This window comes from Pelodiscus sinensis, chromosome 7, assembly GCF_049634645.1.
Source record: "Pelodiscus sinensis isolate JC-2024 chromosome 7, ASM4963464v1, whole genome shotgun sequence".
In the NCBI taxonomy this organism is placed as follows: domain Eukaryota; kingdom Metazoa; phylum Chordata; order Testudines; family Trionychidae; genus Pelodiscus; species Pelodiscus sinensis.
In genome coordinates this window covers 16,096,104-16,109,386 of record NC_134717.1, presented here as the reverse complement: position 1 = coordinate 16,109,386, position 13,283 = coordinate 16,096,104, and the positions used below count along the sequence as shown (strand labels likewise).

Sequence of the window (13,283 nt, the reverse complement as noted above, 5' to 3'; positions counted from 1 at the left end):
GCTACAACTAGGCTTGCTGACAAGAGTAGCAAAAGGACCAGCTGCCCCAGGATCTGGTGATTTAAAAGGATCTCCTGGCTATTAGCACTGCTACCACAGCAGTAGTACTGCATTCTGGGTGACTGGCTGCCCCCAGCCCTGTCCTTTCCACCCAAGGCCCCACCCCTTCTGGGAGCGCAAAGATAGCTACCCACCTTGCTCAGGGTCTTGGCAATGCTTTCTGCTCCCCTGGCAACAACACAGACATCTAGAAGATGCTTGAAAGCTGCATATGTTCTCTGATGTTTGTTAAACTGCCTTTGTAGCTCAGATAAAAAGGTAGCTCTCACTACTCTATACACGCAAAAGATAAATTAACACTTTGAATGTGTTAATCATAGGCTCAAGTGTAGAAGCTAAGAAAGTTCCAAGACAAGGCTACCCTATGAATATTAATTTGTTAGCAGGCAGTAGAATGAAGTATTTTGTTTTTTAAATGGTCCTAAACTACATGTCTTATCCACATGCTGAGATTTTTAACCTTTTCAAATGTTTTCATATTTTCATTGTCCAGGATGGAGGAGACAGTGAAAAATCTACTACAGAATCAAGGGCCTCCAGAGCAGAATGGAGAAGGAACAGTTAATATCATGAAGGTATATCAGGTATTGATGACTTTTAATATGTTTACATGAATTAAAAAAAACCTAACCAGTGATGGCTCTATTTTTCTAATATCCATGTCCAAGTATTTTTGTTCTATGTTTATGAGTTATAAATGTTGATAATCTGTTATTAAATAATTTAACATACCTGGTTCCTCCTTACTCTCTCCATATATTCTCTCCTGACTGCTTAAGGATTTCTCTTTCCAAAGTTACATTTTTATCTTCTTGCTAAACCTACCCTCCCCAAGTTGCCCTCCCTCCCCAAACCTCTTTGCTTTATTATTTTGATTGTTGCATGCTTCACAAGGGAAACATGAACCAAATTTTAAGCCCTATTAAAAAACATGAAATTTATCATAGAATACTAGGACTGGAAGGGACCTCGAGAGGTCATCGAGTCCAGTCCCCTGCCATCATGGCAGGACCAAATACTGTCTAGACCAGGGGTGTCCAAACTTTTTTCAAAGAGGGCCAGATTTGATGAAGTGAACATGCGTGAGGGCCGGCCATTTTGCCTGACATTCTTTGAACCATTAAAATTAAATGCAAATTAACTATTTTATGCAAAGTTTATTGCAAACGGCATACTTTTCATTCCGTCACATGGATGACAAATCTAAACAGGTATTAAATCACTCTGCCTTTCATATCTGAAGGCCAGATGAAAAAAAAATCCAGGAAGCTGAAATATATGTCAGGAACATTGTAAAGTACATTACATATTATTGATAATAAAGGTTGTCTGTCAATTTTAAGTTCAAAAAATATGAACAGGAACATAACACCAAGTATACATATTGTGTCCAAATATATTTATAACTGATTTAGACCAACTGACATTAACTGAGATTTTACAATGTATTCATCTCAATACATATGGATTCGTTGGGGGCCATAAAAGATAGATATTGCCAAATTACCTGGGGGGCCGTATTAAACCGGAACACGGGCCGCAATTGGCCCGCGGGCCGGACTTTGGACATGCCTGGTCTAGACCATCCCTGATAGACATTTATCTAACCTACTCTTAAATATCTCCACAGATGGAGATTCCACAACCTTCCTGGGCAATTTATTCAGTGTTTGACTACACTGACAGTTAGGAACTTTTTCCTAATGTCCAACCTAAACCTCCCTTGCTGCAGTTTAAGCCCATTGCTTCTTATTCTATCCCCAGAGGCCAAGATGATCAACTTTTCTCCCTCCTCCTTATGATACTCTTTTAGATATCTGAAAACTGCTATCATGTCCCCCCTAATAAACATAATAATTTATTATGATAAATTATTCTAGAGTGCCTAAATTACAAGATTTTATCACTATACTATCACAGCACTGTTTTGTGGATCCATATTTTTAGAGGACATACAACCTTGTATAAAGCTGCACAAGTTTGTCTGAATTGTGTGGTAGGTGTGCTTTGTCACTTGAACCTGGGATGCAGAGAAGGAAATATCTCATTTGAAAAGAGAGAGCTAAGGGGTAGAGTAGAGATAGTTCTGGAGAGGAAAAAACATGGAAGAGCCAAGTTGAGAGAGGGAGTTTATACTGTGGCTTATGATTTATTACAATTTTACTTCACCACAGAAGAACATGATATTTGAAATAACTGAGGGTCTTCAGATTCTTTTGAATTTGTTGAACTATATTCTGCCCATTTACAATGACGTTCTGAAATGTCACTTATTGAAATATTTAATAAGGACAATCTCGATATTTTTAATAGTTGCATTTCCTTGGTCAGATAGACCAGGCCTTAGTGCGTATTCATACCTTTACTAACAGTCCTACAAGAAATAAAATGTAGAAAGATGACCTATTTTGCAGTTCTCCAGATAATGAAACAGTTGTGAAAAACTGTGCACAGATAGTCTCATGTTCCTTATTACAACCAGTGGATGAGGACAGAGTAAAATGAAGCCTTAAAACTAAATAAAAGTCACGTTTAATCAGAGGCTTTGGAATCATAGACGTTTAAGACTTAATCTAAAGATATGTGTATGTTCAAATAACTGACATGGAAAGAAATGTTAGAGAGCGATTGTGCAATTTCGTTTTTACAGTAAATGATTAAGAATCACAAAAGTCTCTGTTAACCTGTCTGTACTTTAGTTTGTCTGTAAACAGTGGATACAAATAGTAGCTAGCCTCACACAGTGTTGTTCTGCTGCTTAAATAATTTAAAACTGGGAATCTTTTATGGGAGGTCCTTTCTAATTGCAATATATATATATATTATTGTTCCATTTATTTGTTATATAAAAATCATGCTCAGAAAGTTTATTTTTATCTTGAAAGGATGGCCAGCCTAGTACATTATATGATATTCAGTGATGAACAGAAGGGTAAAAAATGAGGAAAATAGTTCTTGAACATTTTACTTACTCTGAATTAGTTTTAATTTCAGCCACATCCATATCACTTTGTTCAATTTTCTGCAAGATTTCACAAAAATAGGTTTTTGTTTGCTCAGATTTTGAGGACTATTTGAATTCCTGTGTTCACATGCCAGCAAGGACATTCACACAATATGGTTATTTGTTATTTCGTGCTGGAAGAGTCTACTAGATGTATATAGTGTTTGTCATCCTGTAACTCAGGTGACCAGTCATAACAAGCAACTGCCAATAGCTGAAGGCATCACCACAGCAAATAGTTTGCAGAGAATTCATTTTCTTAAAAACTCACAAGGTATTTGAATAGTCACTAATAATTTTATGAATAAATTACCAAAATCCAATTAGGCACATAAATTATAAACAGAAGTTAGATAAATTTGTCATGGTTTGTATTACAAATACTCTGTGCAATACAAAGCTGTCATATGTGAGGCATGCTAAAAAAAATCCCATTTTTTTATATAGCAACATGTTTCACCATTGGAAGTAACATATAAAAATAAAATCTTAGAGGTTACCTTGTCATTTTGATATACACCCTTCTTTCAGTGCAGTAAGACCACATGTGAACTCCTGGATCCTTATCCCAGTCTTACCAGGGATACAAACACAGTCCCCTTGGACTCCAGTCTATCTTGCTACCAGGAAAAACTGGAGTTTGTGATCAAAGGTTTCTCAGATTAAAAGATCACATCGTATCAGGTTGCTCCAAGTCCCAAGAGACCAGTCAGGGTACGTCTCAAACTACATGGCTCCGTCGACGGAGCCATGTAGATTTGTTGTTTTGACAAAGTTAAATGAAGCCGCGATTTAAATGATCATGGCTTCATTTAAATTTACATGGCTGCCGCGCTGAGCCGACAAACAGCTGATCAGCTATTTGTCCGCTCAGTGCGCTAGTCTGGACGCTCCCCTGCCGACATCAAAGTCCTTTGTTGGCAGCCCCGGTAAACCTCATCCCATGAGGAATAACGGGGCTGCTGACAAAGGGCTTTGATGTCAGCAGGGGAGCGTCCAGACTAGCGCGTTGAGCGGACAAACAGCTGATTAGCTGTTTGTCGGCTCAGCGCGGCAGCCATGTAAATTTAAATGAAGCCGCGATCAATTAAATCGCGGCTTCATTTGACTTTGCCTATGTGTCTAATCTACGTGTCTCTGACGACAGAGGCATGTAGTCTAGACACAGCCTCAGTGACTCCAGATCCATTGGTACTCTAGATCTTGCAGCAGTGACAATATTGACAGCTAATCGTATAGTAATCTAACTAGAGGTTTATTAGCTAAGAAAAGGAAATGAAAGTTATATAAATGCTAAAACAGGTAAAATATATGCATCAGTGGGTCACAGTTTGTAATTCCAAGTGGTGGCAGTGGTATATTATGCTGCCGGTTTCCCAAATATTAGAATTTCCTATAAAAATCCAAACAGTCTAGATATGAAGGATCTTTCCTTGAATCCATACTTGTGGCTTTTCACAGAAAACAAGTTGACAGCTTCCAGCTGACTGCCCACATGGACTTTTTCATTGATGACAAAGAACCAGGAATGTTTTTGAGTCTTTGGCCTCCAATCATCATACACAATGATCATTTGCTTTGAAATGAGCTCTTTTCTGTTAGTTAAGAGTGAAAAACCCCCAACATTCCAAAAGAGTTGCAAAGTTTCCAGACACATCCCCACTACACCACTTGGGAGGGACTCACTGCTCTGTCCTTAGCAGGGAGTTGCTGCTGTCACTGAAGGAGAACTGCCCCTCCCCCAGCAAGGCAGCTCTGTGCGCAGCGTCCCTGAGCTCCTAGGAAGGGCTCATGACTCAGCTATGGGGCCATGCTGCTGCCCACTTTAGAGGGAACCTTGGTTGTGTAATCCATTCTAACCCCCAGATCCTTTTCAGCAGTACCGACATTGCCAGTGTCCATTCCCCATTTTGTAGTTGTGTATTTGATGTTCCCTGACCAGATGGTTATGCTATTCTGTGGTACTCCTCCTTAGCAATGTGTCCATGTTTCCACTTTTTGTGTGATTCTTTTTTAGTTTGAAGATCATTAAAGAGCTCCTGATTGGATTCTTACTATTCTTGCTATATTTCCTTCTCAGCGAGACATTTTGCAATTGTTGCTTTAATATTTTCTTCCTGAGCTAGGGTTGCCAATTTTGCTTGTGTGTATCTGTGGAGGTTTCCTGGAGGTTTAATCATGTGACACAATTTGTAATTAAAGATTAATCTTTAATTATGTTGGTTACCAGAGCAGTATTCCTGTTTCTGCCACAGACTTCGCATGTGACGTTGGGCAAGCCGTTTAATTAATTGTTCATCGTTAAATGATGATAATAATATTTCCCTGCCTCACATGATGTTAAAGAAATCACAGTGATGGGAGCCATAAAAGTACTGGGATTGACAGAAAATATATAAACGTTGGTTATGTCCACACTGCAGCTGGGCGCATGCTTTTCAGTGCAGCTAGAGAAATGCGTGCTAGTTCTGCTCAAGCTAGTGTATTAAAAATAGCAATATAGTTGGGGTAGCACAGACAGCAGCTTGGGGCTAGCAACCCAAGTATGGTGAGCGGGTTTGTACTCAGGTGACTAGCTTGACCTGTGCTAGCTTCAGGAACCTTGTTACTTCTAGGATTTACCTGTGCTGGAAAATATACACATACCTTTAGATGATGAATACAAGGCTTTTAACATTACTTTATGAACCAGAAAATAGGCTCATTTTCACAAAAGCGTTTCCTAAATGGACTTTTTTTTAAAAAAGGACAAATTTCATATTAAAATGGGACAGTTTTCAAGTAAAAGCTATTCTCTTTCATATAAAAACAATGGAGAAATTACTCCCACCACAGTTTCTGTTGTACTTTGAAATGTGTTATCTACATGGATCCTGCTTTTGGCTCACAAGCACCCATGGTTGAAAGTAACTTAAATTTCTTAAAGGTATTGTTCTATTCCCCTTTTCCCAGGGGGCTCATGGCAGGAAGTTTGGGGGGGGAGGTGCAATATGACATTATAAGAAATTTAAGTGCGAGGTGGAGTGCAGGAGGCTTATGGCAGAGTGGGTGGGCGTGGAGGAGCTCAAAGCAGGAGGTGGAGATGTGGGTACAGGAGTCAGGGCTGTGGGGGATGCAGGAATTTAGGTGAGGTTGTGAGGAGGGACTCAGGGCAGAGTGTAGGGGTGCAGGTATCCGGACTGGAGCACAAAGCAGAGGGTTGGTGTCTGGTAAGAGCGAGTGCAGAGGGGCAAGGGCATCCTTTGGCTATGTCTAGACTGCAGGCTTCTTTCGAAAGAGGCTCTTTCGAAAGCATCTTTCGAAAGAGCCTCTTTCGAAAGATCGCGTCTAGACTGCAGGCGGATCTTTCGAAAGAAAAATCCGCTTTTTCGAAAGAGAGCACCCAGCGAGTCTGGATGCTCTCTTTCGAAGACGGCCTCTTTACATTGAAGAACGCCTTCTTTCGAAAGAGGAACTTTCGAAAGAAGGCGTTCTTCCTCGTGAAATGAGGTTTACCGCCATCGAAAGAAAAGCCGCGTTCTTTCGAAATAATTTCGAAAGAACGCGGCTTGAGTCTGGACGCAGGGGAAGTTTTTTCGGGAAAAGGCTACTTTTCCTGAAAAAACCCCTGAGTCTGGACACGGCCTTTATGGGGGACAGGAGGGTTTTACCCTCCAATTCCTACCATGCTGCCTGTTGCTTGCTTGCCCTCATTCTTAGAGGGTGAAAGGAAAATGCACAGACTGGATCACTCACTCCTCTTCCTCCTGCCCTTGGCAGCCAGGAGTAAGAGGAAACTGAGCTGTGCACTTTCCTCTTGCTCCCTGATAGGGACAGAGCAACAAGCAATATGCTGCTTAGCATTGCAACCTGCAGGAGAGCCCCTGGAGCCCAGCAGGGAGCTGTGAGGATTATGGTGGGGGTGGGGGCACCATGCAAAATCTCCTGTCCTCCCCTCCCTCTGAGTGTGCAAGCACAGAGGGGCACATAGCCCCAGCAACTGGCCGCTTTGAGAGGCCTCAGGCTGTGGCAGGCAGGGAGCCTACCTGAGAGTCCCAACTGAGCATGTGCAAAAGCCTGGTAGACTGGATCTGGCCAGCAGGCCATAGTTTCCCTGCCTCTGTCCTAGACCATGTACTGTTCCCCCTAGGAATCTTGTGGGTTGGATTAATAAAGGCTTGGAAATAGGTATCTTGTAGATCAAGAGCTGTAAACCAGTCCTGAGGCTCTAATGAGGGAGTTACAAAATCCAGTTGTCAACCTGGACTTGAAATGATAGGTGCATTTTTTGAAGCGTCTAAGATCCAGAATGGGATATCAGCAGCCTTTCTTCTTTGGGGTGAGAACATAATGGCAATAAGTCACACTTCTCCTGAACTCTAAAGGGACACTCTCTGCTGCTGTGAGTTAGAAGAGGAAGTGAACCTTTTATTTTATCTGTGTCTTATGAGACATTCCCTAAAAATCCCTGGGTAATGGGGGGTGGGGAATTGTCAGAAGGGTTTGGAACTAGACCGAAGTGCTTACAATCTTGGGGTGGATCTCTTGCACTCTTGATATTAGTGTCAAATCTGCTGCCTGGCAGAAGACCCGGACCCTGGAGAATCAGAAGAAGAGGTGGACGGTCATTGTCTTTGACTTGGATGAAAGCAACTGTTGAAATAGATTCTGGTGTTGAAAAAGAGGGTTCTAGTTACATTTAAAAGTCTAAACCTGTCCCTGAGTGAAATGGGATTTTTTTAATGCAGAAACTCAGATGAGCTGCATTTTTTTTTAAGGCAGAAACTGAGCTGCCTCTGTTTCAAAAGCATTCACCCCAGGTAAGGGTCAGGTCGTCCCATTGATCAAAAAATAAACTTGTCTCCTTACTTTTTATACCTATATAAAACACCTATATAAAATTATGGCGTGACACCAAATTTTAATGTTTCAGTAACAGAACTCCAGAAATGCTTTCGGTTTCAAAGGGAGGCTATGATTGGAAGCAGATTGCTGGTAGGGCAAGGCAGATACAGAGGGTTTTATAAGCCCTGAAGAAAGTACCTGGCTTTGACTTCTTCCTGGTAACACACCTGAGACAATGGTGCAGTAGTGTACCATTCGTGTTTTAAAGATATATGCATATATTTAACTGGTTTCATGTATAAGGTCAAAATTGCATGAGGTATCAGAGACTTCTATTTATTTCATCCTAACTCTTCACATGTTTGAACTGAGGTCAGGAATGCCATAGCATCTATATCAGACGATAGAGAAGATAAAGGACCCAAATTGCTCATAATGCAGTGAGGGGGTTACACAACCCTGGCCTGCTGTCCCACAGAGCAAATTCACAGCTCATGAGGTCTATTGGATTTTTTCCCTGCCACCTCCTTTAGGAGGATGGGGAGAACAACTTTACACTCTACTATGAGACTTAGCCAGCTTTGCCCACTTTCGGAGCTCCATTGGCTCCACTAAGCAGAGTAGAAATTTGTGTCTTCCTCTGCCACAAATAGCCCTCAGGATAGTTTCTCCTACTGATAGTTTCTGTTCTAGCTTCTTCTGGTGCAAGCTTTGTGTATTCCCTGAATTTTCATAAATAGACCTTAGTTTCATGTATCAAAGGGAGAGTGATGTTAATATACATAATTTAAAACTAAATTTTCAGATCAAAGAATATGCCTGCCCAAGCTTTCCAGTTCCTTTGCTCTTGTCTGCTTATTATTCAGTGTCATACGGCAACAACTATGTAGAGCTATGTATAACACGGTGAAGTCTAACAGCCTAGACCTAGCTCTAGATTTAAAATATGCTGTATATGTACCTGTTCCTTAGAAGAGAAGTTATTTTCTCATTCCCAGGCTGTTCCATCTGTACATTGCAAGGACTGGCAAAGACTAAGTAGCATGCAGTGGTAGCACTATATCGGACAGATCTGACTCTTTTCCTCTAAACTATCGTTATATTTCATTTCAGTCAGACGTTCTTTCTGTAGCTTTTCTGTGGAATCATTTCAAAGAACAAAATAGCAGCCTATTCACATTTCTTGGGACCTGTGCCTATCATACAGCCATAACTCAGAGATGAAGACACAAGAGCTTTGAAAAATTACACAGCCAGATTCACAGCCCACCTAAGCTGATTCATGCTGCTCTAATGCCTGCAGATAATCCTCCTGGGATGGCCTACAGATTCTCTGCTGAGGGTCATGTCCCCAATGGCTGGTGATAAATAAAGTCCAGATATGACAATCAGTTGGCTGCTTTTCCCAGGCTGCAATCTTGTTTGCCTATATCGTTCAGCATCTGCCTCTTAAACTTGTCTCCACCTCAGCTGAAAAACAGTTATGTTTTTGCAGCACTTCTAAGCTGTGACAGATGCATTGTCTTATTGCTAACGCATAAGAGTGGAAACATGGTAGAACCTGGTTTCTTTTCGTAGGTATGGATTCTTAGTATGGATTTCCCAGATGGTCAAGTCACTTAACTTCTATGTTCATAAATGTCTCTTTTTGTAACATTAATTAAATGGTACCTTCTGTGGCTGTGACGTATGATTTACTGAGGTTTGCAAAGCACTTTGAGATCCTTGAATGGAAGGTGCTATAGAAGTATAAAATATTATATGTAAATATAACGTATATTTATAGTTAATATAATATTTTTAACAAGTTTGCAAAACTGTGTTATACATTTTTTTGTTTAGCAACATAGCAAGAAGTGATATATTCATCAAGTTTTTCAATTGGGAATATTATCATTTTATAGACTGAACAACCTTATACTGGTATTGTTTGTTCTAAAAATAGTTTGTTGCTACTTTCATTACAGATGTGTTAATTAATAAAAGGGAATTTGCAGGATACTTTTTAAAAGCCTATAGTATGAACTACAACTTCAGCTACAAATTTAATCCAAATATTTCTTAAAGGACAGTCTTAGGGCTAACAGATATTGTTATGCCTTTTCTCGAAAATTCTTGGTCATATTTCTGAGGCAGCTAAATTAGATTTAACTTTCTCTCCTTTCTTAATTGCTGCTTCTGAGATTAAAGAAAGCAGCCAAGAGAAAAGGGAAGAACCAAGCTTTCTAAGGTAATCGTTAACATCCCAGATCAGAATCATGGATTTGAATCCAAATTCTCATCTCAAGCTAATTATTCTAACTGGGAAGGTTCCAATCAGGATAATGCAATCCCAAATTTGAGAATGTTCACATTTAGATTAGGCCCTTTATAATTCTGTAGTCATAGACAGGGCCGTCCTTAGGATGTATGGGGTCCCATGCAGTACTATTAAACTGAGGCCCCTGTGCTCAATAGCATTCCAGAATGGGGAGAATGATGATGTTTTAGAGATGTGATGTTATAATCTTCTGCAACACACTAATAAAATATTTTAAAGCAAAATTGAAACTACGTTCCTGTCGATTAAGACAGTAAATTCAGAAACTGACAGTACAATAAAACTCCAATTGTCTGGTATCCAGTGGTCCGGCACTTCTGATAGTCCAGCACCAACTGGAACCCCGAAATGCTCTGGCCAGCCAAACAATTGGAGCTGCCCAGAGGCGGTGGTGGAGAGGGGCGAGAGGCAGGCAGCTGTTTAAGGAAGGCAGGCAGGCACGCGGGCGGGGGGAGAGGCGTTGGTAGGGAATGGCGTGGTGAGGGGCGAACCCTCTGCCATGTTGCAGGGAGGTGGTGGAAGCCCCGCTCAGATGGCTTGCAAGCGGGGAAACTTGTAAGTGGCGGCGGTAGAGAGGGGGCGAGAAGCAGGCAGCTGTTTAAGGTGGGAGGGCGAGTGGGGGGTGTCGGCGGGGGATGGCGCGGCAAGGGGCGAACCCTCCGCCGTGTTGTGGATAGGCAGTGGAAGCCCCACGCAGCCGGCTTGCAAGCGGGGAAACTTGTAAGAGGGGGCAAGAGGCAGGCAGCACTCCCTGTCGCCCCCCCCTCACTCCCGCCCGCCCGCCTTAAACAGCTGCCTGTCTCTCGCCCCCTCTCCGCCACCACCGCTTACAAGTTTCCCTGCTTCCAAGCTGCTTCCGCGGGGCTTCCACAGCCTCCCCGCAACACTGCGGAGGGTTTGCCCCTCCCCGCGTCGTTCCCCGCCGACACGCCCACGCAGTGCGGATCCCGGCAGATCAGTCACAGCACCCTGCCGGAGTACCTCCCGATACTCCGGCATATCCGATAATCCGGCACCCCCTCGTTCCAAGGGTGCCGGATTATCAGAAGTCTACTGTATATGCCTGGGGTTGGCAAATGCCTGTTAAATGACTTTATTACCACCTAAATGGCTCTTTTACAGGTTCAATGTTTTACTAAAAGATCTGGCAGACTTTTTTTTACTTTAAAGTTAACTAGATCCTATCTGAAGGAAGCAGAGCCACAGAACAGGGATAGGAAGAGGTGGACATTAAGACCAGTGAGGCTCCAAATATTCAGGTGCCATACGAAGCTGCTTATCTGTATATCGGAAAGGATGGCTCTGGTCATAGACAAATATTTATTGCATTATATAGATTTCTAGGTATGAGAAATTTTGATCATAACCACCTTCTCTGTAGCCCACAAAGCCAACAAAGCTTCCTCTAGCTCCTGCAGCTCTTTCTTAAGACAAATGGAAACTCCACTTTTAGATTTAGGTGGTCTAACAAACCTTTGAAGCCTTGTCACTGATAAATTGGATGCACAAAATGGTGCTGACACTGTTGACAGCTGAGAATCCCATCCAAAAAATGCATTTCATGTTTCATGTCCAATTGGTTCTACAGCCAACCAAATATTTCATGGTACCTGCCAAAGAGAACCTCATTTACAATACTCTGCTTGCTTTGTATCTAAATTCCACATGAGGCATAGTGGTTCTGGTTTCTGTATTGCATTGACTTTACTGCAGTTTCTTCAGATTTATCAAACATTTAAATCAGAGTAGAATTTGGCTCTGCTTGCTTCAGTTACCTGTAGACATTTTGCGACTCACAATTCTTACAGCCGTGTTAAATGCCATATTCCGTTTTAGCTTTAAAATAAGTTTCCTTGTGAGAAAAGGAATTTGCTTCAATTTTGAAATAATTTAATGGGCCATTGTATAATAGAGTACAAATACAGTGGATATTTTGCCAACTTATGCATGCATGCAACATTAGGTGGAGATTCAGGGTATGTCTACACTACAGCGCTAATTCGAACTAACTTAATTTTAATTAGTTAATTCGAACTAAGCTAATTCGAACTAACGCATCTAGAACTAAAAACTAGTTCAAATTAGCGTTTTGCTAATTCGAACTAGCATGTCCACATTAAGTGGACCCTGAACAGGGCTTAAGGATGGCTGGAAGCAGTGCCGGCAGGGCATCAGAGGAGGACTTAGGCTAGCCGAGGGCTGTGCTTAAAGGGTCCCGACCCCCACCCCGGACAGACAGTTCTCAGGGGTGCCCCGCTTGAAAACCAGTCCTGGCTTGGAGTGCCCGGAGTGCCCACATTGGGCACATTACACCACTCGGCCATCAGCCCGGCTGCACTTGCCGCAGGCTGCCATCTGGGGAGAGGGGGCAATTGGGGGGCTGCAGGAGAGCTTCCACACCCAGAAGCCCACAGAGCCAGCCCAGTCCTCCCCATCGGGGGCTCGTACCCCATTCCTCCCTCACCTCCTTCCACTTACCCTTCCCTAGCCCTTTTTCTTGATGTACGAAATAAAGGACAATTGTGTTCAAAAATGGAATCTGTCTTTATTGAACAAAACTGGGGGAGACTGGGAAAAGGAGGTGGGAGAGGGGAAGAGAGAGGCTGGGAGAGGGGAGGGCAACTAAAATGATCAGGGGTTGGGAACAGGTCCCATATGAAGAGAGGCTAAAGAGACTGGGACTTCTCAGCTTAGAAAAGAGGAGATGGAGGGGGGACAGGATAGAGGTCTCTAAAAGCAGGAGTTGGGTGGAGAGGGTGCATACAGAAAAGGTCTTCATGAGTTCCCATAAAGAAGGACTAGAGGACACCAAAGGAAAGGAATGGGTAGCAGGCTTCAAAGTGATGGAGGTTGGGTCCATGGAGTGGTATTAGCCAGGGGGTAGGAGTGGTGTCCCTGCCCAAAGTTTGTGGAAGGCTGGAGAGGGATGGCACGAGACAAATGGCTTGGTCACTGTCTCCGGTCCATCCCCTCCAGGGTATCTAGTGTTGGCCGCTGTCGGCAGACAGGCTACTGGGATAGATGGACCTTTGGTCTGACCCAGGACGGCCATTGTAAGCTCAGGGCTCAGGGTCG

The 13,283-nt window shown here is 42.5% G+C and overlaps 1 protein-coding gene across 11 annotated transcripts in view; it reads left to right on the top strand.

The window, feature by feature from the left end:
- Positions 1–13,283, top strand: part of NCKAP5 (NCK associated protein 5) — a 652,533-nt gene that overhangs the window by 411,939 nt on the left and 227,311 nt on the right. For 10 of the 11 annotated variants that reach the window (XM_075933271.1, XM_075933270.1, XM_025178767.2 and 7 more), the window contains one exon: positions 554–644. In XM_075933271.1, the coding sequence (XP_075789386.1) occupies positions 554–644 (91 nt within the window). The remainder of the gene's footprint in view (positions 1–553; positions 645–13,283) is intronic. The other variant, XM_025178765.2, reaches the window with a different exon arrangement.